This window comes from Vigna unguiculata, chromosome 5 (genome assembly GCF_037176805.1).
Source record: "Vigna unguiculata cultivar grain cowpea cultivar isolate G323 ecotype 2 chromosome 5, ASM3717680v1, whole genome shotgun sequence".
In the NCBI taxonomy this organism is placed as follows: Eukaryota; Viridiplantae; Streptophyta; class Magnoliopsida; order Fabales; family Fabaceae; genus Vigna; species Vigna unguiculata.
Window position 1 is genome coordinate 22772551 of NC_140796.1, and position 24587 is coordinate 22797137.

At 33.8% G+C, this 24587-nt stretch overlaps 2 protein-coding genes across 2 annotated transcripts; one reads left to right on the forward strand and one right to left on the reverse strand.

Annotated features, from left to right (window-relative positions):
* The first annotated feature begins 2165 nt into the window (after positions 1-2165).
* Positions 2166-4817, forward strand: GRXC2 (Glutaredoxin family protein). The gene is made up of 4 exons (XM_028072765.2): positions 2166-2363; positions 2458-2546; positions 4283-4381; positions 4473-4817. The coding sequence occupies exons 1-4, from the start codon at positions 2308-2310 to the stop codon at positions 4553-4555; spliced, it is 327 nt and encodes a 108-aa protein (XP_027928566.1). The 5' UTR covers positions 2166-2307; the 3' UTR covers positions 4556-4817.
* Positions 4818-7521: 2704 nt separating this feature from the next.
* LOC114183532 (plant/protein) lies at positions 7522-17385 on the reverse strand. Its single transcript, XM_028070583.2, has 9 exons — positions 17254-17385; positions 16041-16370; positions 15786-15819; positions 15374-15601; positions 14568-14657; positions 12075-12140; positions 11901-11992; positions 11772-11819; positions 7522-8014 (listed from the first exon to the last, which is right to left on the reverse strand). The coding sequence occupies exons 2-9, from the start codon at positions 16367-16369 to the stop codon at positions 7903-7905; spliced, it is 999 nt and encodes a 332-aa protein (XP_027926384.1). The 5' UTR covers position 16370; positions 17254-17385; the 3' UTR covers positions 7522-7902.
* Between the last annotated feature and the right edge of the window lie 7202 nt (positions 17386-24587).

Consider the following 24587-nt stretch of genomic DNA (forward strand, 5'->3'; position numbering starts at 1 on the left):
AATTATATATTGAGGTGGAAATTGGATATTGAGAGGGGCAATAGTTGTGAAATTTAGAAAATTTATTAAGTTAGAATTTAATTGGTGAAATATGTCTTGTCCTACCTGAATGGACATTTTTGATAATACTAGAATGAAATAGAAGAATTAGAACAATACTTTTTTTCATTGGGGCTGAAATAACAATGAACCTTTTAAGATTATGAAAATACAATTACTGAAATAGAATTTAAAAAGAAGAAGAAAAAAATTATCTCGAAATAACGAAAGTGACACTATAACTAACTAGGAACCAAGAAAATCACTTAAGACAAGGAAGAAAAATCTAACTTGGTTGTTTCTTTTCTTTGGACCAAAAATATACAATGAAAATTGAGGGTGTGTTCCTATTTACAGGCAACCCTTGAAACTAAAACTAAATTTTATTTAGCAAAAATGTAATCTTAATTACCTTAATATAATGTGAAGAGAGGAAGATGATAAGAACAAATTTTTACCATTAATATTTGTATTAGAAGTTATCTTGTCAATGAATAGTAAATGAAAAAAAAAATATATCTTCTTATGTTGTAACAATACCTTGCACTTGGTTAAAGACTAATCCTACACTATAATGTACACATTTAACTTAATTACCAGTGAATTAAGAACTAATTTTTGTGATATTATTTTTTTCACTTTTAGTGTAAATACATTTTATTCTCATTTAGTTCATCAATTTGTATATTTAAAATATTATAAATTAAAAATTTTATAAAATTACTTATTTACACACATAAGAGAAGTAAATTAAATTTTGCGAGGAATCAAACATAGTAATATAATAATTAATATTTCATCTGTATAACTTATAGTAAATATAAGGTGTTCCAAATATTCCATTCATTTAGAACATTCTCCCCCAAAATTCACTAGGTTTTTAAAAGATAAAACTACACTTCTTGCATTTTCTCTCCAAAATTCTTGTATAGCCTAGATTTTGCCTCTCCCAAGTGGTGTGACATTTTATTCTCTAGAGTTTTCCATGGTCTTAATCGTCCACTTAGAGGTCTAAATCTAAACTTCATGTGTTTCTTCAAAAGTCTATAAAATATAAAGAAAATACACACATATATAATTTATACAAGACTAAAAAGAAAAAAAAATTGAGTATAGATTAGACCCATCTAATATAACAGGTTTTCCATCAACATAAAACAAAAATAAATAAAAGAATAATCATCATTATGATTATTGTTTAATTAGCTTGATGTGGTTTAAGAAATGGTTTAATTTTATGGTAAAAAAGACTTAAAAGGAATTTTAGAATCATAATGTTTTTGACTGTAACAACGTTTGCAACTAAAGGACCGACAAAGGTCAATGTTCTACAACCTAAATAACATTTTAACATAAACTCTAAATCTTGATTCAAATTAAAAGTGATAAATAAATGGTTCAAACAAACTTTGTGGCTAAAGGACCCACAATGGTAAATGCACTACAAAAATATATAACTCCATATCATAAAATCTAAACTTTAAACCATAAATCGCAGACAATTAAAGAATGGTTCCTATATTCTTTACGGCTAAAAAGGCAATAAAGGACAAAAAAAGTTGTAATAAGAACATACTTTTTGTACTTTCTTATGTATTTTTGAATCACCTAGTCCAATAATCAATATCAAGACTTCTATTAAATCCATATAAACAGGTCTTTGTACAACCAGAAATAAAGATTACGATGCTAGTTGCTTTGAATTGATAACTAAGATTTTATGCAGGTTTGATCTCGATGACTACTGATATATGATACACTTAGATTTTTTAAGATTTTTCTATATTGTAATTCTGGTTACATAAATTCATAATTATCTTATACTCTTATATTTAAGTATTTGCAAATGAAAAAAAAGATATATTTGTTCTAAGGTTGTTTTTCCTTTCTTATAAACAACTCTCATAAGTCTTTTTATTTTCTCCCGTGATAAGTCTGAATATTAAAATATACGGTGCATAAACCAACTATTAATTCTATGATTAAAATAAAATAAAATAAAAAAGATTAAAATAATTTGGTTACGAGGTGGGAGTCAACTTAGCATACCAGGGGGTGAGAATAGCAATATTTTAGTGGCCCATTGTGGCGGGCTTCAATATTCCCGGAGAGCGAGTCGGTTCGCATACGCATGCGCTGACGTAACATTTCTTCTCGGTTTCTCTTTCTTCGTACCTTATATATATATCATCAACACGAGGCACTAAAATTATTCACCAAAATTATTGTGACATACAGATCAAAGAGCAGAAAAAGTGAGACATCAAGATGGCTCTTGCCAAAGCTAAGGAGATTGTGTCGTCCAATTCCGTTGTCGTTTTCAGGTCTCTCTTGTTTTTCCTTTCATTTCTGTTATGTGAATTTGAACGATGCTGGATCCATTTTTTCTTTAACCGTGGTTTCTGACTGCGTCTGCAGCAAAACCTATTGCCCTTTCTGCGTCAGAGTGAAGCAGCTCTTCGATAGCCTTGGCGTCACTTACAAGCTCCTCGAGTTGGACGTTGAACGTGAGTGTCTTTTCGTTGCTTTTCCTTTTCGCTAAATCCCTTTACTTTTGTTCCTGTGATAAAAAAAATTAATATTCGTACCGCGTGCACTACCGAGGTTATTGTTTTTTAAGGAATCTCTGTTCAATAAGGACACGAGATTCAGCCGGTTTTCAATTATTTAAGACCGCATGGTTTTTTCGATTTTGAACACTAGGTTTGTCGCTATCTGATTTCTTTTTTCTTATTTTTTCGTTATCCTCCTTGCTTGGGAGAAATTTTGCTAGATCCAGCTTGGCTTTCACGTAATTTTGATTTTCTGGTGTAAAAATAGTTGTTGAGGAATGCGGTAAAACATTTGACATCTGTCAATCCCTTTCACAGCTACAGAATAATGATTTTGTACTATATGAGCCTGTTTCTATCCCAGCTAGAAGAGCTTTTGAGAATTTTTCCTCTGTAAAAAGCTCTGAATGAATATGAAGGCTTACTTCTGAAAGTCTATTTCAGTAGAAAAAAAAATCTCCATAGCCCTTTTACCTTGTATCCCAACAGGCCTTATATTCGTTTTACAAGATGTCATGTTTTCTTGTCCACAAGAGCGCTGTAACATTTCCTTCTAATATATATATTTTTGGGTTCAAATTTAGTGTATATGCAGAATATTGTAATAGAGAATTTGATTCTGACTTTTCTCTTGTCGCGGCTTTTACTTACGCTACTCCTAGGTTGGTAGTGAACTATAGGGTGGACAGAAACCAATTTTCTTGATCCGAGGATTTTATTAAAAATTCAGTGTATTTAAAATCGATTTAAATTTCAATTATATCTATTTTTTAAATATGGATTTTCAAAAAGTCCAATTCAATTTTTCAATTTAAATATTTAGATGGGTTAGATTAAAACTCGAGATGGAGTAGTTCAAATTTGGATGTATTCAACTAATTGCCGTGATCTTACACAAAATTTGATTGTATTCAACTTAATTTACCGTGATCTTACACAAAATTTGATTATATTCAGCTGAGTCGACCTTGATCGAAATTTGATTATATTTAACTTTGACTGAAACTTTACTGAGTTGGCTTTGTTTAAAATTTGGTTGTATTAGGCAAATTAAATCCGACAAAATTAGGTCAAATTTAATTAAGTCGATCTCGACTGAAATTTTGTTAAGTCGGTCTTGGCCTAATTTTGGTCATCGTCGTTGTTGATTGAAATTTGGTATGTGGTCAAATTTTATCCGATTAGTCTTGGCCAAAATTTGTACATACTCGGCTGAGGACAAATTTGACCGAGTCGGTTCCAATCAAAACTCGGCTGAATTAGATTAAGTCGATCTTGATCAAAATTTGGCCGGTTCAACCAAAGATGAAATTCGACTGAGTTAATCACAACAAAAGTTTGCTAAATTCGATGGTTTGATGACTGGAATATGGCTATAGAAAACTCTGTTATTGATTAAATTGAGCTGATTTACGGTTCCAAGTTATTTTTCTGATAATAAATCTCATTGGTTTTGCTTTAGTCGTGTGGAAGCTAATGGCTTTTCACAGAAATGTATGGAATTCAGTATTTGGATTTCTTTTATCTGTGAATTTGCACCCTGGTCTCCAACAGCTTCCTGCAACCTATAAGAAAGAAATGGGTTCTGGGTGAATCTTGTGTCTTTCTCGTTACTTGCTGCACGGTGCAGTGAGTGAAGAGGATTTATGTATGTGAATTTTGTGTTAATCATAGTGGTTGAACTGTTGCAGGTGATGGAGCGGATATCCAAGCAGCATTACATGAGTGGACTGGTCAGCGAACTGTGCCTAATGTGTTCATTAGCGGAAAACACATTGGTGGCTGTGACGGTAAGATTTAGATACTTATATAGATCTTCGCGAGTTTCTTAATCTTTAGAGTTTTCATTCAGTTGGCTAAACTTTTTGTGCTTCTGCGCAGACACAACTGCACTGCACAATCAGGGGAAGCTGGTGCCCCTGCTGACTTCAGCTGGAGCTATTACCACCAAATCAACTGCTTAAAGGAGCTCGATTCCTTGTTTAGGTAGTTAATTAGCATAATAAAAATCCACCCACTTGTATGGGTTGGATTTTATTGTAGTCCTTGAAGTTACCGTGTTTGTTCCTGTGTGACCTGTGTGACCCTTTCCAAATCGTTGTTACTATGTGAAGTAAGGAACTTAAGTTGCACCATATAAATAAATCTACTTATGCAAGGTGCAAGGCTTGGTCTGTAGAAACTAGTGGTAATAAATTTGTGCAGTGTTTGTGACTGTGTTATGCATTTGCTTATAAAGGTAAATTATATCAGGTTATAATTTACAAATGATAGGCGCAAATTCACTGAAGAATGACATAATTTGAATTAGATTTTTTGATATTAAATTATATAACGAACAACTAACTATATACCGGGAGATAAGACTCGAGTAAATAAACAACTTTCTGAACCTGGTTATTTTAGTAGAATGCTGTTCTCATCAGTTGATATATATGTACGACAGAAATGGGAACTTATCTATTTAATGAATGAGTAATCGATTTTGAAATTGTCCGTCCTGCACCCTACCCTTCCCGAAGAATATATGCTTCAACAAGCATCACACAGAGGTAGATTCATACAATAAAAACCTTTGGTAAAATATTCACTCGTAGTCCAGTGGGCGGATAAAGTATATTAAATAGTTTGTTTTAGGAATTGGCAACTTATCCATTCAATGACTTTGACATCGGACATTCCCAAAATAGATAGTGTACTGGGTCGAGTGAATTCAAAATATAGATGCCTATTAGCATTCCGACCTTTCTTTTGAGTGAATTCAAAATATAGATGCCTATTAGCATTCCAACCTTTCTTTTCCTTTTAGGGCCTGTCCAAAAGGAATTTGGTCGAGTTGATTGTATTTAACAGAGTCAATCTTGTATGAAATTTGGTCGAGTTGATTCCAATTCAAATTTAACCACATTGGTTGAGTTAGTTCTGAAAAAATTTGGTCATAATTGGTTGAGTTATCCACAACTAAAATTTGGTCATATTCAATCTAGTTAACTTTGACTAAAATTCGGTCGAATTCAGTTAACTTTAACTAAAATTTGGTCGAATTCAATCAAGTTGATCCTGATAGAAATTTGACCGAATCAGCCCCTAGCCTAAAAGAATCAACCCTCGGTCCAAATTTGTTAGCATTCAGTCGAGTTAACTTGGTATAAAATTTAGCCGTTTCAGTTGAGCATGTTGTGATTGAAATTTCACACAGGCTAAAATTCAATGTAATCAACCCCGAATTTAGTCGAGTTGGTCTTGGCCCAAATTTGATCCTATTTAACCAAGTCGGTCCAAACAAAATTTGGCCGAATCGATCTTGACTAGAATTTGGTGTATTCAACCATATTATCTCTGACTGAATTCTAGTCGTATACAACTAAATTTACCGAGTCAGTCCTAACCAAAATTTGGATATATTTTTGGGTGAGTCGGTCTCAACTGAAATAAATTTGCTTACATCAATCCTTACCAAAACCATGTCGATGTCGATATCGACCAAAATTTGACCGGTCTCGACCAAAATTTGATCAAGTTGGTCATGACCGAAAGTCGATCGAGTTCGTCCCATGATGAAATTCAGTAGAGTTGGTCCAACCAAAATTTGATTAAATTCAATTATGTCCCCATAGGAAACATGTTTTAGAAAATTTAATATAAATTTAGGTATAAAAAATAGATTCTAGATTTTGAACTTGAGTCAAATATTTGAATTTAGATTTAAATCTTGATCCAAATATTTGAATTTAAATTTAAAAAAATTCAAACTAATTCTATTAAAAAAGTAGATTTGGATCAAAAATATAATTTAATCATTCAAATCTAAAATAAAATTTGGATAAAAAATATGATCTAATAATTTGAATTAAAATAGATATGAATTGGATCATTAAAAATCTAATCCATGACACCCTAATTAAGAAAACAAATTTGTTACAAGTCCTTAAAGACCCCTATTGGTCTAAATAGACGATGTTTTAGATGGTTGCTTCTGCGTCATCAATGTCATCCCTCAAAACTTACTTGAACTTCCTTCATATTTCAGTAAAGAAATTTTATAAAAAACTACCGATTAAATTTTGAACCCTTACATTCCTACTCCATAACATACGAGAACTCTATCCTGACTCTAGGTTCTAGCTTATCATCATCTGCATAAGAGTATATTGGACAACCAAACTCCTTAATATTGAGTAATCTACTAACATATCCAATCATATCTTAATAGAAGTTTCAAATTCATTGACCAGAAAAAGAGACCAGTTCACCAAAACACATGTTGTACTAACAACTTCAAACTAATACCTTCCGTCAAGCGTTAAGTGAGACAACATATACTTACATGTCTCGCAATGGCTTCATCTTTGTAGAAATTGTCAAACTCTTTGATATACAGTTCTAACCCATTATTTGTTCCTAATATAAAGAATATTACTATGAATGAACCAATATAAAAAAATTGTAATTTTCTCCTCTTTTTGTATAAAGAATATTTGCATGGTTAGAACTACTAACCACTAACCACTAACCATAGCCATTGAGTGAATGAACCAACATAAAATATTTGTACGTATAGATGTGCTTGTGTGTGTGTATATTTTTTCATGTGATCAGTTTATAAAGGTGTAAATGAACACACTTGTTATCATGTTATGCATTTAAATATTTATCAATAAACAATCTTTTTATGATACACATAACAGTTTTATTTTAAAACTAGTTAACGCATTTTCAGTCCAACTATATCAAATCTCCCAAGTTTGGAAAAAAGAGAAACTGCTCGATTAATATCTTATATCCCTATACTTAAGACAGTAGAAACTAAAAAAAGATTGAAGAGGGTATGAATGGGGATTAAATGAGATGCATATGGTGTTTGTGGGGAGTAAAATGAATAATTTTTAAAATCCTAAAATATATACAACTACAAATATTAAATGAGTAATTAAGCAAAAAACAATACAAACGATGTTGTATAGTTACTTTAGCAAAAGTGGGCATATACCATTTCTGCGGACTATTGTGATATTGAACACAAATCTATCTGCGGACCATGAGTTGATGAGTGACACACTGGTACATCGATAATCACACAGTAAACATGATTCCTAGTTCCTACATAAATCCTGATTCTACTTTGCTCTCAAAAGCAGTTGTATGGTAGCAAAATTAAAGTTGGTTTTGGAAGTTTCACTTTACCATGTTGACTGAATATGACTAATTTGTTTGAGCCATGAGCAAGTAACAAACCTCAACCATCCACAGTGCAGCTGGGAGAGCCATATTCTGGCTCTTTAGGGGGACCAAGTCTGATACCACTCAATCTTTAGAACTGAGTGGAGGAAGGGAACCATTTCGACAAGAAATAATGTTTGGTATCTACAATCAGCTTAAACATGGCATAACATGGAATATGTAGCAACGCAATCAACAAGTACCTACAGGTCATGAAGAACACATTGGATTAGACATTCATTGGGAAAGAGGAAATAAAATGACTCAGAAATAATCCTGGGGATATGTGTTGCTAATAAGAACCACGAAATTAGAACAATATAAGCAGTTCCAATTGTACTAGTAATGGAATCTCCTGTCTGAACCCAAGTTACAATAAGAACAAATCGGAGAATAAGCAACAAAACCAATTTTATCTGTAATTTCGTATAGTGCATTGTAGCATGGACTCGACTTCCGATTTACTTGTTTGGCTAAGGTTTTCAACTTATAAGGCTGAATCCTCATAATACCACATCCCAATAACGTCGTATTCAATTTCCCTAATATGCTTATCAACCAATTGCTTCAATCCTATTTTGAGCCTTTAGCAGTTCGTGTTTCAACTCTTCCCACATGCCATTCCTCTCAACTGTCATTCAGCTTACTAATCTTCATAGAGGTTGACTGACATCTCCTTTAACTAGTGTTGTGGGTGACTCACATACAATGCCTTCAAAGAAATCATTTTAGTGGCTGAATAATAATTGGTGTTATACCAGTATGCTACCCAACTCAACCACTTACGGCCCATTGTTTTGGTTTTGTTCCTGTCAAACATCTGAAATTAGTTTTTGGCATCGATTCCTGTACAATGAACCGTGTCTTTTATTCTGTTCTAGTACGCTGATTCTTCTTTGGCTGAAATCAAATGACCCAAATAAATCCAACAAAGATGTTCTTCTATTTGTTGGAAAACAACAAATTTCCCGTACGATTTGTAACACCAATTTCAAGGGCTCTATGTTACTCTTTTCCATGTAGGTTGTAGATCAGCATGTCATCGAAGAAAACTAGATAAATTTCCTTATACGGGTTAAGGACTCTAATGATAAGAGATAGGAAATGTCCATTAGTATGGACAAATGACGTGACCAAAAATATTCATAATGCTCTAGAGACGAACATTGAGGATTTGACAATTCACTTTTAGGTTGATGGCATGATCCTGGTCCCTCAATGACAGAAGACTAGTTTGTCCCAAAAAGACATTGATGAATTCGAGAGACCTCTCCTCCTTACAACTTATGAATCAATTCTTAACTTCAACTACCACCCTTTATCCTCCTATTTATTAGCTATTAAGTAACAGCTGTGTTTCCCCTCCATTAGCCCTTACATACACTTTGTTAACTACTTTTCTTCTATTAATACTCACCCGTAAAACTTTAACCTTGTCCTCAAGGTACAAATCTAGAAAACGAAGTTGAAGGCCTTCAAGTGTTTCCCATGCATGGTCACAATCAGATGGCTGAGCCCACTTCACTAGAACTTCTGCATGCACCTCCCTTTTGTAATGCAACTTCAGGATATCTTGCAATTGAGGTTGAATTTCCCAATCTTCAGTAAAACTCTAGAATTTGTTGCGGTTCATAATCAGCTAGATTTGCTTTCTTTGACTTGCAAACATGGAAAATTGGATGGATCTTTCATTCAAAAGGCAAAGGGAGTTAATATGCACTGGACCTACTCTTTCTGACACCTGAAATGGGCCGTAAAATCATGGAATCAATTTCTCATTCCTCCTCTCAGCCAAAGTCTTCCATATATGAGAGACAACCTTTTTTACTTTTGTATAAGCAATAAAACATTTATTATACAAATTTCTTACAAGGGGCAGCCTTGAGACAAATCTAATCTCTTTGCTCTAGTTATACATCCCTCCTATGCTTATCTACTTGCTTATACATCCTTTGTTGCACCACATTCAGTTTCTGTTTTGCAGCTGATTAAGGAAAATATCTCTGCTTGCCATCATCGAATTTACTGCTTCAACTGTAGATCGAAAAGTAGGCCCTTAATGGTGGGTGAGAGGTTCCTTCTCCATATGATGCCTTCAAAGGAGTCATCCTAATGGAGACACTAAGTTTGGTATTAAACCACAATTTTGCCCAACTCAACCATTTATGCCAAGAACGTGGTTTATCTCATCCAGAACAATGTAGGTATGATTCAAGGCATCTATTGGTCACCTCAGTTTGGCCATCTGTTTCTATGGGAAATATTAACTTTACTTGAATTTGGTACCCGCCATCTTGAACAATTCTATCCAAAATTGGATAAGGAAATCAGTATCTCAGTCAGATGAAATTATTTCTGTAATAAATGCTTCAAGCACCTCTTATCAGTAAAGGTCTAACACCACCAAATGGGCATATTTAGTGAGCCTATCTACTAACACCATGATTGTACCCTTGCCTTGTACCCTAGGTGGCCCACTATTAAAATCCATAGAAATCCATATAAGTGTAAAGAAATTGGCAAGGGATGTAATAATCTTGCACAGGACAATGTCTCATTTGTTTTGTCGGTAAGTATCACACTTGCCTATAAAGTGATTGACGTCATTGTCCATACCTTCCCAGTAAAAAACAGATGAAATGTGCTTGTGGGTTCTAGAAAAACACAAATGACCACCCTGGGGAATGAATGAAACCTTGATGAAATGGTAGGAAGCTCGGAAAACTACTTAGGCAACTCCAATCTATCCTTGTGGAATAACCATCATCTTTCAAGGAGAAATTGGTAACGGGGTGTGACCACAACATGACTTGTTATCTCCTTCAATTTCCTTCATCCAACTCCCATTCAGCCACATTTAAACTTGCATGCATGATCTACCTGCATAGAGCCTTACTTTCTCTATTTGAACTTCCCAGATTGTACTCCACTTCGAAGTAAAAACCGAGCAAAATGGAAGTCCAATTAAATTGATCCTCCCTCAACCGTTTTTATCTGTCAGAAATTTCAAGCTCCTCTAATCTGATTTGATGGTAAAATGCTGACCAAGAAGACAATGTCTCCATTTCTACACTACCATCACAATGGCCATCGAGTCTCTTTCATGAACAGATTTTGTTGGGCCCTTGGAGATAACTGTTGGCTGAAATAAGAAACTGGTCTTCCTCCTCGATTGCTTCACTTTCAAACATAAATGGCTTGAAGAAATCCTAGACAGCCAAAACCGGCAAAAAATTCAAGATCCCCCTAGTGCCACAAATTACTTTGGGTTTCAACCCCATTCTATGATCTTCCCGATCTACTTTTCTCATCCACGTTGTTCCCCTTTCCTAAATAGTTAAATTTCTTCCTTCCATCAAGGCCTTGACAATGAGATTCCATAGTGATCTCGGATTATACAACTTCAGCTCTACTTGCATTTCTTCCTTCAACCCATTAATGAATATGCTCTCCAAACACTATTCGCTTTTTCTTCTTCATTGGAACTATGAACATCTCGAACTTCTCCCCCATAATCAACGACCGTCTTTCTTGTTCTAAGACTCAACAATGAACCCATAATACCTTCTCTCACCTCAACCATCTCTCTCTCCAAAAAATTTGGCATACCTCACCCCACTATTCTCAGATAGGCAGTTAGTTAAGCATTTCTCTCGCCTGATTTTGATTCTGCGCATTGCCCTTTTTGCCTCCTAACATATACCTTATTCTATTAGGGGTTACATCAATTGCCCGCAAAGGCGATGACCACAAAGTTCATTGTATCCAAACTGTCACTTCCTTTCACAATTCTAAAGTACATTTTACAGAAAAAACTCAGTAATAAAACCTAACATAAAAAGGCAATACGCTGTTCCCTCAAACCCGCAAGTTTTGCTCGAAAAAATTTCAAATAAGTTTTCCACCTTGTCAATTAATTTGAAAATATCCAAATGAATATTGTAGAGAAAAATGGCATACCACAATGGAGAATAGGGTGATTCCAAAGTAAGGAAGGGGTATGGCCACCTGTAGTAATCATAATTATCATATTGTTAGTAAAACCAGTGCGTCTGGAAAGTTTGACATCCAAAGCATTGCGTAGCTTACCAAATCCAGAAAAAGGCATGAATAGTCCACTGGAAAATGACATATATACTTGTCCATAACACGAAGAAAGACATTCCGAACCATTGTACTGGCTGAAACATAGATTAAATTAATTCAAAATCTTTCCTGCAGTTACCCCAAATAAGAATCTCAAGAAAACATGAAAATATTCACCAGACAATTTAGAGCTGCGTCTCCAAGGAGGAAAAAAACATTTAGTGTATGCATGTTCACTGTCATCTACACAAGATGCAGAACTGATAAGATTTTATCATTAGGAGATAAGAGAAGGAAAAAAGAAGTCTTATCATAATCAATGATATAGCATAATATCTTGCTTTATTAATTTTGTAAAAGTCTACTTTGTATGTGGTTATTATAGTGAAAAACAGAAAAAACATAAGGGAGAGTTGAATTGTGTTTTAACATTTTTTGTAGTTTTTCATAAGATTTTAACAAACTGAGCTTTAAAGACTTCACTTTCTTTAAGTTAGCTTAACAAATATAACATACAATGTGATAGCTTAAGCGGGGAAAGATTACTCATTGCTTTTATACAGGTTTGTTTAATAGCGCATATTGTGTTCAGTTCTTAACCAACTAGTCAAGTACCACTAAGTAAATTATTATTGTGAAATACAAACAATTATTATTTCGGATCGCAATATTATTTTGGACTATAGTCACTCTTGACTAATCCCACCAAGTATTCTTTGACACTTAGTTACTCCTGGATAAAAACCTCGAGTACTTTTTCTGATCTTTTCCTTATCGTATGGTTAACACTATCAAGTATTCTTTCAACAAGTCACTCTTGGATGACCAAAATATTCTTTCAATGAACCACTTCTAGATAAAGAAAATCGTCTTGTGATCAGATATCAGTTTTCACTCATTTAAAAAAGATAGCATCTTTCAACATTTACCGGTTAAGCTCTCTCTACTAGTTTGCTAAATGTTTGCTAAATGAAAACAAACAAAGTTATTACAAAACTTTAGGGCATAGAGAAAAATCAACAAAGTTTTAGCACTTGAAAACAATGACTATTCTTTTTTCCTTCTTCGAGAAGTGACTATTCTGTATTATTCTTTAATCGTTTGTCAATCTTGAAAGTTGAGAAACATTAAATGTGCTTCATGAAACATTAATTGCCCTTCCCTACTTTAGGCAAGATCCTTGATAGCTAGATCTCCCTAGATTGCATAGCTTTTTACTCCAAATCATGGTAAAGTGCACATCGTACTGTCCAAACAATTGGACCAGAGTTGAAATATGCTTGTGCTAGGATAATTGGCAGACAAAACAACTTTAGCTTGGTTCCAAAACGATATTTGAAAAAAACTTGTATTTGACTAGATTCTTATCGGCACAAATGGTGAAGACATTCACTACAATACAGAATTAAGCTTCAAGAATATAATTTTTGTTTACCTTGACATAAGGTCTATTTGCACTTTTCATTTAATCATCACAATGATTTATTAGATGAAGTGGAAAGAATCTGCTTGGTGCTTTATCACTTATCAGATAAAGCACTTGTAATTTTCTGCAAGATTTGTTTATAGTGTATCAGATGCATATACTTCATGTTCTATGCTTTCTAGTATTCACTTAATCAAAATCAAATGTTAAGTTTTGTTCTAACAATTATTTATTTCTGTAATTAAGAGTTATGATCTTCAATTGTTTCAGATTATTGACATTCTCAATGTATTTGTTTTTTTTTATGGCAAATGTCAATGGTTAGTATGTTAGTATTTTTTATGTTAGGTGGGGGGAGGACTCAAAACAGCAACCTATCCCTTCACCCGTTTCAATTTTATCATCAAGCCAACCTTGTATTCTCTATCTTCAATGTACTTTTTGTGTGACATAAGATTTCAAATTCAACGTGGATCACAGCTTATATGACCACACAAAATAGAATATAAGGAAATAGAACTCACAAATGACAAAATGTGCAAGATTACAAGCATATAACAAAATAAAAATATTTTGATAAAAATATACAAAGCACCATGAATCCTCATTTTGAAAAGCCAATTGAAGGTGAACTCTTGGATTAGCAACCATATGAAACCAAAATCTTGTCACATTCCCATAACCCAATGTAAAAACTGAATTAGGAGAAATTTGAGCCAGTTGAAGGTGAACTCTTGGATTAACCTAATTTGAGCCAGTTGATTTATCGTGCACTTAATATTTTCTTATAGTGATAATTATGAGGATTAATGGGTTGACATTACATTTTATATGTATTGTACAATATCATTGATCCCGAATTTTAGGGATTGATTATATCTATCAGAAATTAGGATTTTCGATTATCATGTTTATGTAAGAGCAATTGCTGGTATGTGAATAATACCAAAAACAATTTTTCTAACCGATATTTCATAGTATATGTAAAGTATTCAAAAGAATAGAATAGAATAAGTGACACAAATTGATGTAGTAATTTCTTGACCTACGGAAAAAGCATATAAATTAAAAAAAGGATAGAAAAATCAGAGAACGAATGTGCCCCAAACTCAAAACTTTATAACAGGTAGATGTCACATCAACCCATTAGGTTAGCAAAAGGTAAAGAAAGTTAAGAAGCAATCAATTTTAACACAAACAAGAAAGAAGAAAGAACTAGGAATATCCAGAAGTTTTCTACTCACAAAGGTAAAATCGTAATCCTTCAGAGTAAGGAATGGAAATATAATGATCCAATAAACACAATCTGTAAGCATCACCGCCCCTGCATTCATCTATTTAAAGACATTAAAAAGGCATAAAAAATCAGGGGAATACTAATGCAACATCGTAGTCAACCTGGATAGAAGTTAAATCCTTGACATTGTGCAAGTAAATTGAGTTTGTTTAGATGAACTTCTTCATAAGCACTTACAGAGAAAGAAAATACGAACAAAAAAATGACAACTTTTTCCATAAGCTAAATTTTTTCTTCAAAATCAGATTCTCAGTTTATGGGTAAAATGATTTCATCTTTTCTTCTTATTTTAGTTGTTGGAAGTGATTGTTCAAAAATTACCCAAACAGACCCATAATGTCCCGTTGAAAATCATTAACAACGTGATGCAAAAGTTATCTGAATTTCATGCAATAAGGTCCAAAGCTGCAAGATTTAGAATCTATGGTTGGAAGTAATTCCTTTTCTCAACAACATACTTGCCAACGGATTTCCAAACATAGGCTGGACTGCATCATTTGCCAACCTAACAAATTATATAGAATCTATGGTATAATCATGCATTTGAAGGAGAGAACAAAATACAAAATTGAAAGTGAAGAAAAAAATAGATGTAAGAATGAAAAGAAATAAAAATGTTAAAGAGAGACACAAACGCAATAACATAAACAAAAACATAACAAAAGGAAAGAAGTAAAGGTTGAGTTTGATTTTCATTTGACAACTAGCATGCCTATCCGATTCTCTATAAACCTGATGATTTATTGTTCATACCTGGAATAAAATTTGAAAAATATAACTCCAGACGGGTGTAATATGATTATTTTGCATTTCAGCATGGGGATTAGCAAGGTGATCGATTCTAGACCGATTTGTAGTATCCTGGTGCAAGAGAGGCATGTATGGCCCTTGCTCTGCATCTAGTCTAGCAGTACCTACGTTAGAGGTGGTGCTTGATCTGTTGTGCTGATAACACCCATAAACTGATAGCACAGATGCACACTACAAAAAGAAATTTTATCTTGTGAGATACAAATAAGCCAATACTTCATAGATTACACTTTCCTACAAAGCTTCTGCCGAAGTACTATATCTATAGAAAACAAAGCATCGTAAACTGACATAATACGTATTGAAAAGGAATGATTTCATTGAAGGCCTCTAAGAAAAATTACAAGCCTTTTACCCCAAAGTAAATTGTAACCAAAGCGAAGGTCCACCTGCAAGAAATTCAAAATAACCATCATCAGATATGTTTGGAGCTAATGGGAAGGAAATGGAAAACAATGAAATGAAACTGATAAAACTAAGACAGCTAAAAACCATAAATGGCTTCAAACTCGTTTATAAAGCTTAATGCTGAATTTGTTTTATAGTATAGCTCTAAGGCACCAGTATACTTGTGCTACAAGACTTAAGTCAATAGAAAGGGAATACTTACTGAGTGTAATAAAAAAATATGGAGCCACCGTTAACACAAAATTTGGAAACTAGCGATGCCAAAAGAGAAGAGAATGCAATAATACGAAACACTAGCAAAAAAACAGGGTGAATTTCTTTAAGGCATGGTTTCCATGCTTCATCGCCATACAAAGCTCCCTCTCGATGATGTTCTCCTTTGCCAGATGTGAATTTCCTCGAACGTATATCCTTCCATATTACATGAAATGCAAGGACCGTAGGCAGCAAGACAGAAAATGCACAACAAAAGAACCTCCAATTTAACCAATAGCTGAGGGTGGTTGTATCAGTGGCATCCTGCTGCGGCATCCTGATAAACAATGACGCTAATAATCAAGTTACATACTTTTGTTTCCAAAATATTCCATTTGCTGCACTTTAATATTAAGTATTTTTACAGATAAAGTGCAATCTATTGATAAGTCGGTAGCAGGGATATAAAACTCTGCTCCAGAAAAACTACAGTCACAATATTGTGATTTTTGAGGTCTCTATTGTTGAATGAAATCGCATATTGTTACAATTATATGCGACCACTGTTATTACAATTTAACTACAAATAATTTTTTATCAGTTTAGCTACACATATAAAACAATTGTTATTATATGGATCCCGTGGACTACTGCATCAAGAGATTACAGGGATTATCATGCTTCTACTCTCGCAGTGAATGAATATTATAAAACGATTAAATCCAATCCCCTTATCAAGAATCACTTGTTCATAAAATCGTCATAAGAGTGCAGATCAGAATGAAAATTGTCAATTAACTAACTATAATCCAAATTTTGATTTCAACAACTGGGCCAATAACACATCATATAGGTAGTTAAATTTGAACCCATCAGTGTCTTTCAAATCTTTTGCCAACTGATATATGTAACAGCAATGCTACAATATTGAGCAAATACTACAACCATTTCACCAAATGTGAAGCTAATTTTCCGTAATACAGCAATAACACATTACCATTAACAAAGTAGAGAAACAAAAAACAGACAGATTGAAGCATGTAAAAAGGAATTAAAGGAATAAAAGTAATAGAAATTTGAATGCATGGAAGTTAAAATGTAACAATTTTCCGAAAAACAAGAAAAAGAAAATTAGATATAATAGGCTTGCAAGCAAAGTAAAGGGCCAAACGAAGGAGAGAAAAGAAAAGTGAAAAGAAATTTGAAGTTCAGAAACGTACGAGGAGATTGTAAGGAAAAGAGGAATGAGGCAATGAAGAAACGTGGGAAGCGGTGAGTTATGGTTTCGTAAAGCCTGGGTGATTTTGTTGGTGATGGAACGATTCACTTTCGAGAAAATAATAAATTAATAGGCTTTATTTTATTCAATTAATGAGTGGATTGTTGTTGATTATTATATTTTTAGGTACATTGTTGATGTTCACGGACATATTTTTGAATATTTTTCACGTTTAATAATCTACTCTTTCAATTTAATATATTTCCACATTTTTATTTAAAATATTTTAAATAAAGTATAACATATATAATTTTTAATAAAATTCACCAATTTCACCTGATGATAAAATATGTTAGTGCAATAGAGAATATATTATTAATAATGTTTTTCCAATATCTATATTTACACCTTTTGAGCCTAAAAAGTCGAGTAACAATGTATTTAGATTTCAAATATGGTTCTTTTACGTTTTTAAATAATTTTACATGATTATGTAAACTAAATTATTTTTATATTTACAGAATATTATTTTTAATAATCACTGAGAATAAAAATAAGTTGGTAAGTAGTTATTTTAACGTGAAACATTTATATATAAATAAATCCAGTTTTAAGAATTTCATTATACTCTGGAAAATATTGAATGAAAAACAAAGATGGCAAGAGTGACTTTGTCCAATAAGTTTGTGATTAGTTTTCTGATAAAATTGTTTTCATTTAATAAAATTATTCTACTTGTAAATAATTGTCATTTAGGAATATTTTATTCGATGAAATAGAATAAACTTTCACTCGCTAAATTTGTCCACGTCGTGTTTGGGGTTCGGCATGCAGTGGCACGTGGAATGTGGAAAAACGGGAAGTTTTGCAGCTTGATGTGTTGTGAGGTGGCAACCCAAATATGAAGCGGTGTTTTTCAATTTTCTTTACTTGCCAACCTCATCTAGTCTATTAATAATGGACGGAGATAATATTTTTTATGCACATAATTAGAAAATTTTATGCATTAAAATAATTTATATTATGTTTTTCATAAAGTAAGTTAATGTTTGTGAAAGATTATAATTAAAAGTATTACGAAAAAAATTAATTTGGTCAGTTTCTTTCAAAACATTAAAAAATAGAGGTTAATTATGTTTTTTTAAGTATCGAACGATTTTGGTTTTCGTCCCCAATCTAAAAAGGTTGATTTATTTACGTCTCTCACGTTTTGAACGATATGGAATTGGTCCTCAATTTTAAATATCATTAGTTTTAACTGACAAACGGATAAGCACGTCAGAATCCCGTTTAAAGGGTTTTTTTTTTTTATGAAATTGTTTTGCTTGTTTCAATTAAACATTTGTAAGCATTTTAGTGTATCAACTTACCATTGCACAAGACAATGTGATGCAGGGTTCTGTTAAAATTAGAAAGGGCTTTGGTGAGAACCCTAGCGACTAAACGCGCATTACTGAACGAAGAGAGAATTACTAATTTCAGTCCTTAATCGAAAGCTACAAACTTAAATCATAGAACAACGACAAAGTTGGAAGATAATGGTTTGATTTGATCAATGAAATCACCATTTCTGAAGTGAGGTTAGTTCGTTTGTGCTTTTAATTTTTTTTTTATTTTAAATGTTTGCTTTACTTTCGTTTGGTTGTTTATAAAGTTGGATTATGGTTCGATTTGTTTGGTTTGTGTGTTGATTTAAAATGTAGGGCTGGAAATGGGGTTCACTGTTGCTTTTCATCATATGAATAGGTTTGAAAGGAATAGGAGATTGAAATACGTAGGGGGTGAAATCCATGTTGTTAAAAGGATTGATCCAGATTTTTGGTCATTCTTTGGAGCATTAGGCAACGTGAAAAAGTTTAAATACTGTGGAGATGTGAAACTTTGGTGGAAGGGTTCAAATTAGAAGTTGTTAAACAATCTAAGACTGTTGAGTGATGATAAGGAAGTATTAGCATTGGCTAAGTATGCAGACGAGAGGAAAGAAGAGGTTGATATATACGTTCAACATGTTCCTAGTCATCCCGAAGTAGTTCATTTTATTAGTGGTGGTGGATTGGAGGAAGAAGTGGGTCAGGATGATGTATTGGGTGAGGCAGAAATGGTAATTGAGGATGATGTGGTGGGTGAGGCAGAAGTGATGGGTGAGGTAGAAGTGGGGGTGAGGAAGATGTGTTAGGTAAGGAAGAAGTGGTGGATGAGGAAGATGTGCTAGGTGAGGCAGAAGTGGTGTAAGACCCGAGAAATTTAAATAATTAATTAAATGATTATTTAATAAATGCGGGTAATGGAAGTCTTCATGACATTAATTATTAGTCTTTATGACGTGGAAAAGTACTAGCTTAAATGGTTGAGAGTACTTGATTGTTATGAAAGGATGTAGGTTCGAGTCCTATGCATGTCCAATTGTGTGTTAATTTAATTTCTTGTTGTTTTAGTAATATATTTTTATCTTGGTGCGTGATATTAAATTCCTAAAGGTGTAGGAATTATTATAAAACATAAATTGGTTGAATTGGTTGTGCATTGACTTTGTAATTGAGTGGTTGTGTGTTCAAACCTTGCTAAGAATGAATTAAACTTTCGTTTTCCAAAAATTCTTTTGGCGTGAATGTGAAAAGGCAGAGGAACTCTAGTTGCAAAGAAGGGTAGCCTAGTGGGTTGAGAAACACCTTGGTAATGACTAATGAATAGCCATCAAGTTTTCTTTAATAATTTTTGGTTTTGGAGAGTAAATGGAGATTATTACTCTAGTAATTGTGATAGAAGGAGTGATAGGAGCGTGTAAACTACTATTTTGAGTGCACTATGAAAAGAGGTGATCAGAACAACCATATGCAGCATAGGCACAGAGTGTGCAGACTAAATTGGTGGGGGAACAAAGGAGGACTCTTGCTATTTTGAGTGCACTATGAAAAGAGGTGATCAGAACAACCATATGCAGCATAGGCACAGAGTGTGCAGACTAAATTGGTGGGGGAACAAAGGAGGACTCTTGTGGATCACAAAATAAGCTTGGGATTTCAAATTTGAGCAAGGATTAACAGGTAAGAGGAGCTGCTCTTACTTGTTTATTAATTTGCGTAATGTATTGTGAATTCCATGACCCAATTACATGAATCCTCATCTTTTACACTGTTTCTCGAAGGTTTATAGGTTTCTACCAAGAAACCACTTGGCGGTGATGAATGTGCCGCCAGGCAACACTTCCTTTCAACCCAGTTTTCTGGGTTCTGTTAAAATGTGATGATGTGACTTCCCAGTCAGATTGCTATGTTTGTATAAATGCTTGAATTTATGTTGTTGTCATTATTGTGATGCTTGTAAACTGAATTGGGAATGTAAACATGAAGAGTTCATGTTAAAGTTGGTGAATGACTGAATTTTGAAGGTTAAAATATAAGGTGTTCTTAGGCAGAGAAAACTTGGGTTTTTCCCAGGTACTGATGTGCCGCCTGACGGCCAATAAGAAACCGCCAGGCGATAATAGTGAACAAGCATTGTTCTTGGAATTTAATTGGGTTGTTGGGAATGAGGTTTTTAAGAGTTGAATTGGAATGGAATTATACTTATAGTATTAGAATAAAAAGGACACAAGAGTTAATTGTGACAAAACCAATGAATGGAATCAAATGGTGTGCTAATAATGAGGAAAATTGAGGTTGTACATAATATAGAGACTGTCTTGGTGGTTTAAGGTGTTGGAGACAAGGAGAGAAAGATGTAGTGTAAATGAATAGGAGAGGTCTGAAAATTTGGGCGCCTTAGTGTGGGGAATTTTATGAACTAGTACATATTAATTGGAAGGTATTTGAGTGAAAAGTTTTGGTACCATAACAATATAGTAGAAGTAGGTTGTCTGATTTTAAGATACTAGATTGGTGGTCATTTTCATAAGCTTGATTGAGTTATTATGCAATGATAGAGAACTTGGTAAATCATAGGCCTTGAATAGAGGAATTGGCAATTGTGAATTATAGGCACTTGAACCATATGAGGGTGTGTTCATGGATGGTGATGAACACGCGATGATATAAGCGGAGAGGTTCAAATTTTGATACTCTCGTGTGGGGATACGAGAGAGGAGGTTCGTATGTTCCGTGCTCACACTTGAGAGATGTTGTGAGCAGGGAGGTTCGTAGCTAGTGGATCACGTGTGTTGGACTACAGGCGGGGAGGTCCGTAGAGTTGGACTACGAGCAGGGAGTTTCGTAGAGGCAAGACCACAAGTGGGCAGGTTTGTGGGAGCATCATATACCCTGAGTCCATGGTCAATTGTTGTGTGACTTGCAAGTTGAAAACCTTGGGGAATTAAGGTCTTGGCCAATAACTAAATAGAAGAAAATAGTTGGGTGTATCTTGATTTTATTAACTTATATGTTAAATTATTATGAGCTCACCCTTTAAGTTTGTGTTTCGCGATAATCGTATGACTTATCACACGGGAGCAAATGATATTCCAGGTGATACTGTTGATGCATAACAACGGAGAGAGGGCTAGCTTGGGACTCTTGACTAGAGATTTTAATTATGTTTTGTTTTAAACTGGTGGTTTATTGGAACTTGTAATACCTTGATGAACTAGTTTGTTTAATTTTCAGCGCGATGAATAAATTTCAAATTTTCCCGCGTTTCGAAATAATAAATTATGATGTGGTAGTTGAGGATGATGTGGTGGGTGAGAAGGATGTGATACATGAAGAGGTTGAGTCTGAAAAGGATGAAGGTTCTATTGCATATAAACTAGATGATAGTGAAGAAGAAAGGGTGTCAGATGATGGTGATGGATTTGGGATGGACATTAAGCAACCATTTAGAAATATTGGCCCTGTTTTGAATAGGTGGAAATCAATGAAACAAAATTCAAGCAGAGTGAGCAATAAAAGAGATGTTGGAAAAGGTTCATTTGTGACTAATGTAGAAGTTGGAGTACATGACATAAGTGAGGAATATGATACTGATGGGTTGGATTTTGATGTTGATAGTGATGAGGGTGTTGGTCGTGATGGGCCTAAATTTTCCAAGTATAGACCTGAAGATATGATGAAGGACTTCAAGTTCAAATTAGGAATGGAATTTTGTTCTTTGAAGAATTTTAAACAAACATTGATGGAGCATAGTGTTTTAAATGGGAAAGAAGTGAAATTTGTTAAGAATGATCAGAAGAGAGTGAGGGTTATTTGTAAAAAAAAGTGTGGTTTCTTAATTATGGTGAGCAAGGTTGGAGGTAGGCAAACCTTTCAGGTTAAGACATTGGTTGGGCGTCATAAGTGTGGAAGGATTTTTGGGAATAAAATTGATAATAAGGACTGAATTGCACATGTGTTAGTAGACATATTTATGATTGTGGGTGTAATGACAGTGAGTCAATATAGGTATAACATCTTGGAAGGCTGGAAAAGCAAAACAAATTGCAATGGATTGTTTGGTGGGGGATGGACAACGTCAATACGGTCGTTTACATGATTATGTTGCTAAGTTGTTGAGAGTTAAGGCTGAAACTTTCAAAATTAAGATAAATCAACCTCAACTCAATATGCCACCAAGGTTTGGATGTTTTTACATGTGCTTAGCGGGTTGTAAAGCTGGTTTTTTAGCTGGGTGTAGGCCCTTTATAGGTGTTGATGGTTGCCATTTGAAAACAACTTATAGTGGTCAATTGTTGGTTACAGTGGGCAGGGACCCTAATAACCAATACTATCCATTGGCCTTTGCTGTTGTTGAGAACGAATGCAAAGAGACGTGGATGTGGTTTCTTACAATCACTTTAGAAGATATTGGAGAGATTGAAAATCATTGTTGGGTATTTATCTCAGATCAACAAAAGGTAAAGTAATTACATAAACCGAAAGTTAAGACAATCATAATTAATTTATATTATATTTTTATATAGAACTATACTTTTTTGCAGGGACTTATGACTATATTTGATAAAATTTTGAATAGGGCGAAGCATCGTTTCTGTTTGAGGCACCTGTATAGCTAGGGATGGCAACGGGTCGGGTCGGGCACAGATAGTATAATACCCGTACCTGACCTGCTAAAAAAAAATCCGCCCGTTACCCGCCCGTTTATCCATTTGGTATCCGCTTAAAAAATACCCGCGGATATTTTTAAAACCCGCGGGTACCCGTGGATACCCGATACCCGCAAATATTTAATAAAATATGTATTTTATAATTTTTTTAATATAAGATTATAAAAATAAAATATAAATTAAATTAAATTATAATTATAATTATAATTAAATTTGACATAATAAAATATACTGTTACTTCTAATTTTAATTAAATTTAACTTAATAAAATATAAATTAAATTTTAATTTTAATTTTTTGCGGGTAACGGGTACCCGCGGGTACAGATAGTATGATACCCGTACCCGACCCGTTTATAACCGGGTATTAAAATACCCGCTACCCGCTACCCGCTACCCGCGGATAGTAACTATCCGTCGCAGATTTTAATCGTGGATATCTGCGGGCACGGGTATATTTGCCATCCCTATGTATAGCAATTTCAAGAAGAAATTTGGTGGTGGGATAGTCATTAGAGACCTTATAATGGGGGCAACAAAGACAACTTTATACGCAAGATGGAAAAAAAGAGGTGAGTTAAGAAATATTAATCCTAAAGCATATAATTGGTTAGTTGCCATTCCTAGTTCATGGTGTAAACATGTTCAACATTTATCTTAGATTTGATGTTTTAATGAATAATATGTTTGAGTCATTCAATAACACTATTTTACTGGCTAGAGATAAACCAATCATTAGTATGATGGAATGGATTAGATCATACACAATAAGTAGATTTGCAACACTTAGAGAAAAAATAAATGCATATTAGGGTACTATTATGCCTAAGCCAAAAAAAAGGCTTGATAGAGAAGTGGAAAAAAGTGGGAATTGGCTTCTAGTGTAGGTAGGGGGTGCTAAGTTTGAAGTCACGCAAGGTTTCACCATGGAGAAGTTTGTGATTGATCTAAGTAAGCATAGTTGTGTTAGTTTTGAAATGGTGATTTCAATCGAGAGGGGGAGGGGGTGAATTGATTGTTTAAAACTTTTTCGAAAGCATAAAACACCTTTTAATTGAATCAAATACACTGGAGAATTAGAATGTAAAAGCTGTTGATTCGTACACTTTCAATCGATCAAAAAATAAAACAACAGACTAATTTGTTCTTGAGCTATGAAATAGTCGATTAAATGTCAAATTAGTCGACTAAAATCTTGGAAATTTGTGCAGAATGCAGAATTCGCAGATTTAACTCAAACAACAAACTTTAACATACAAGACTTGTTCTAAAAAATATTTCTAACAAGTATACAACCTCAGA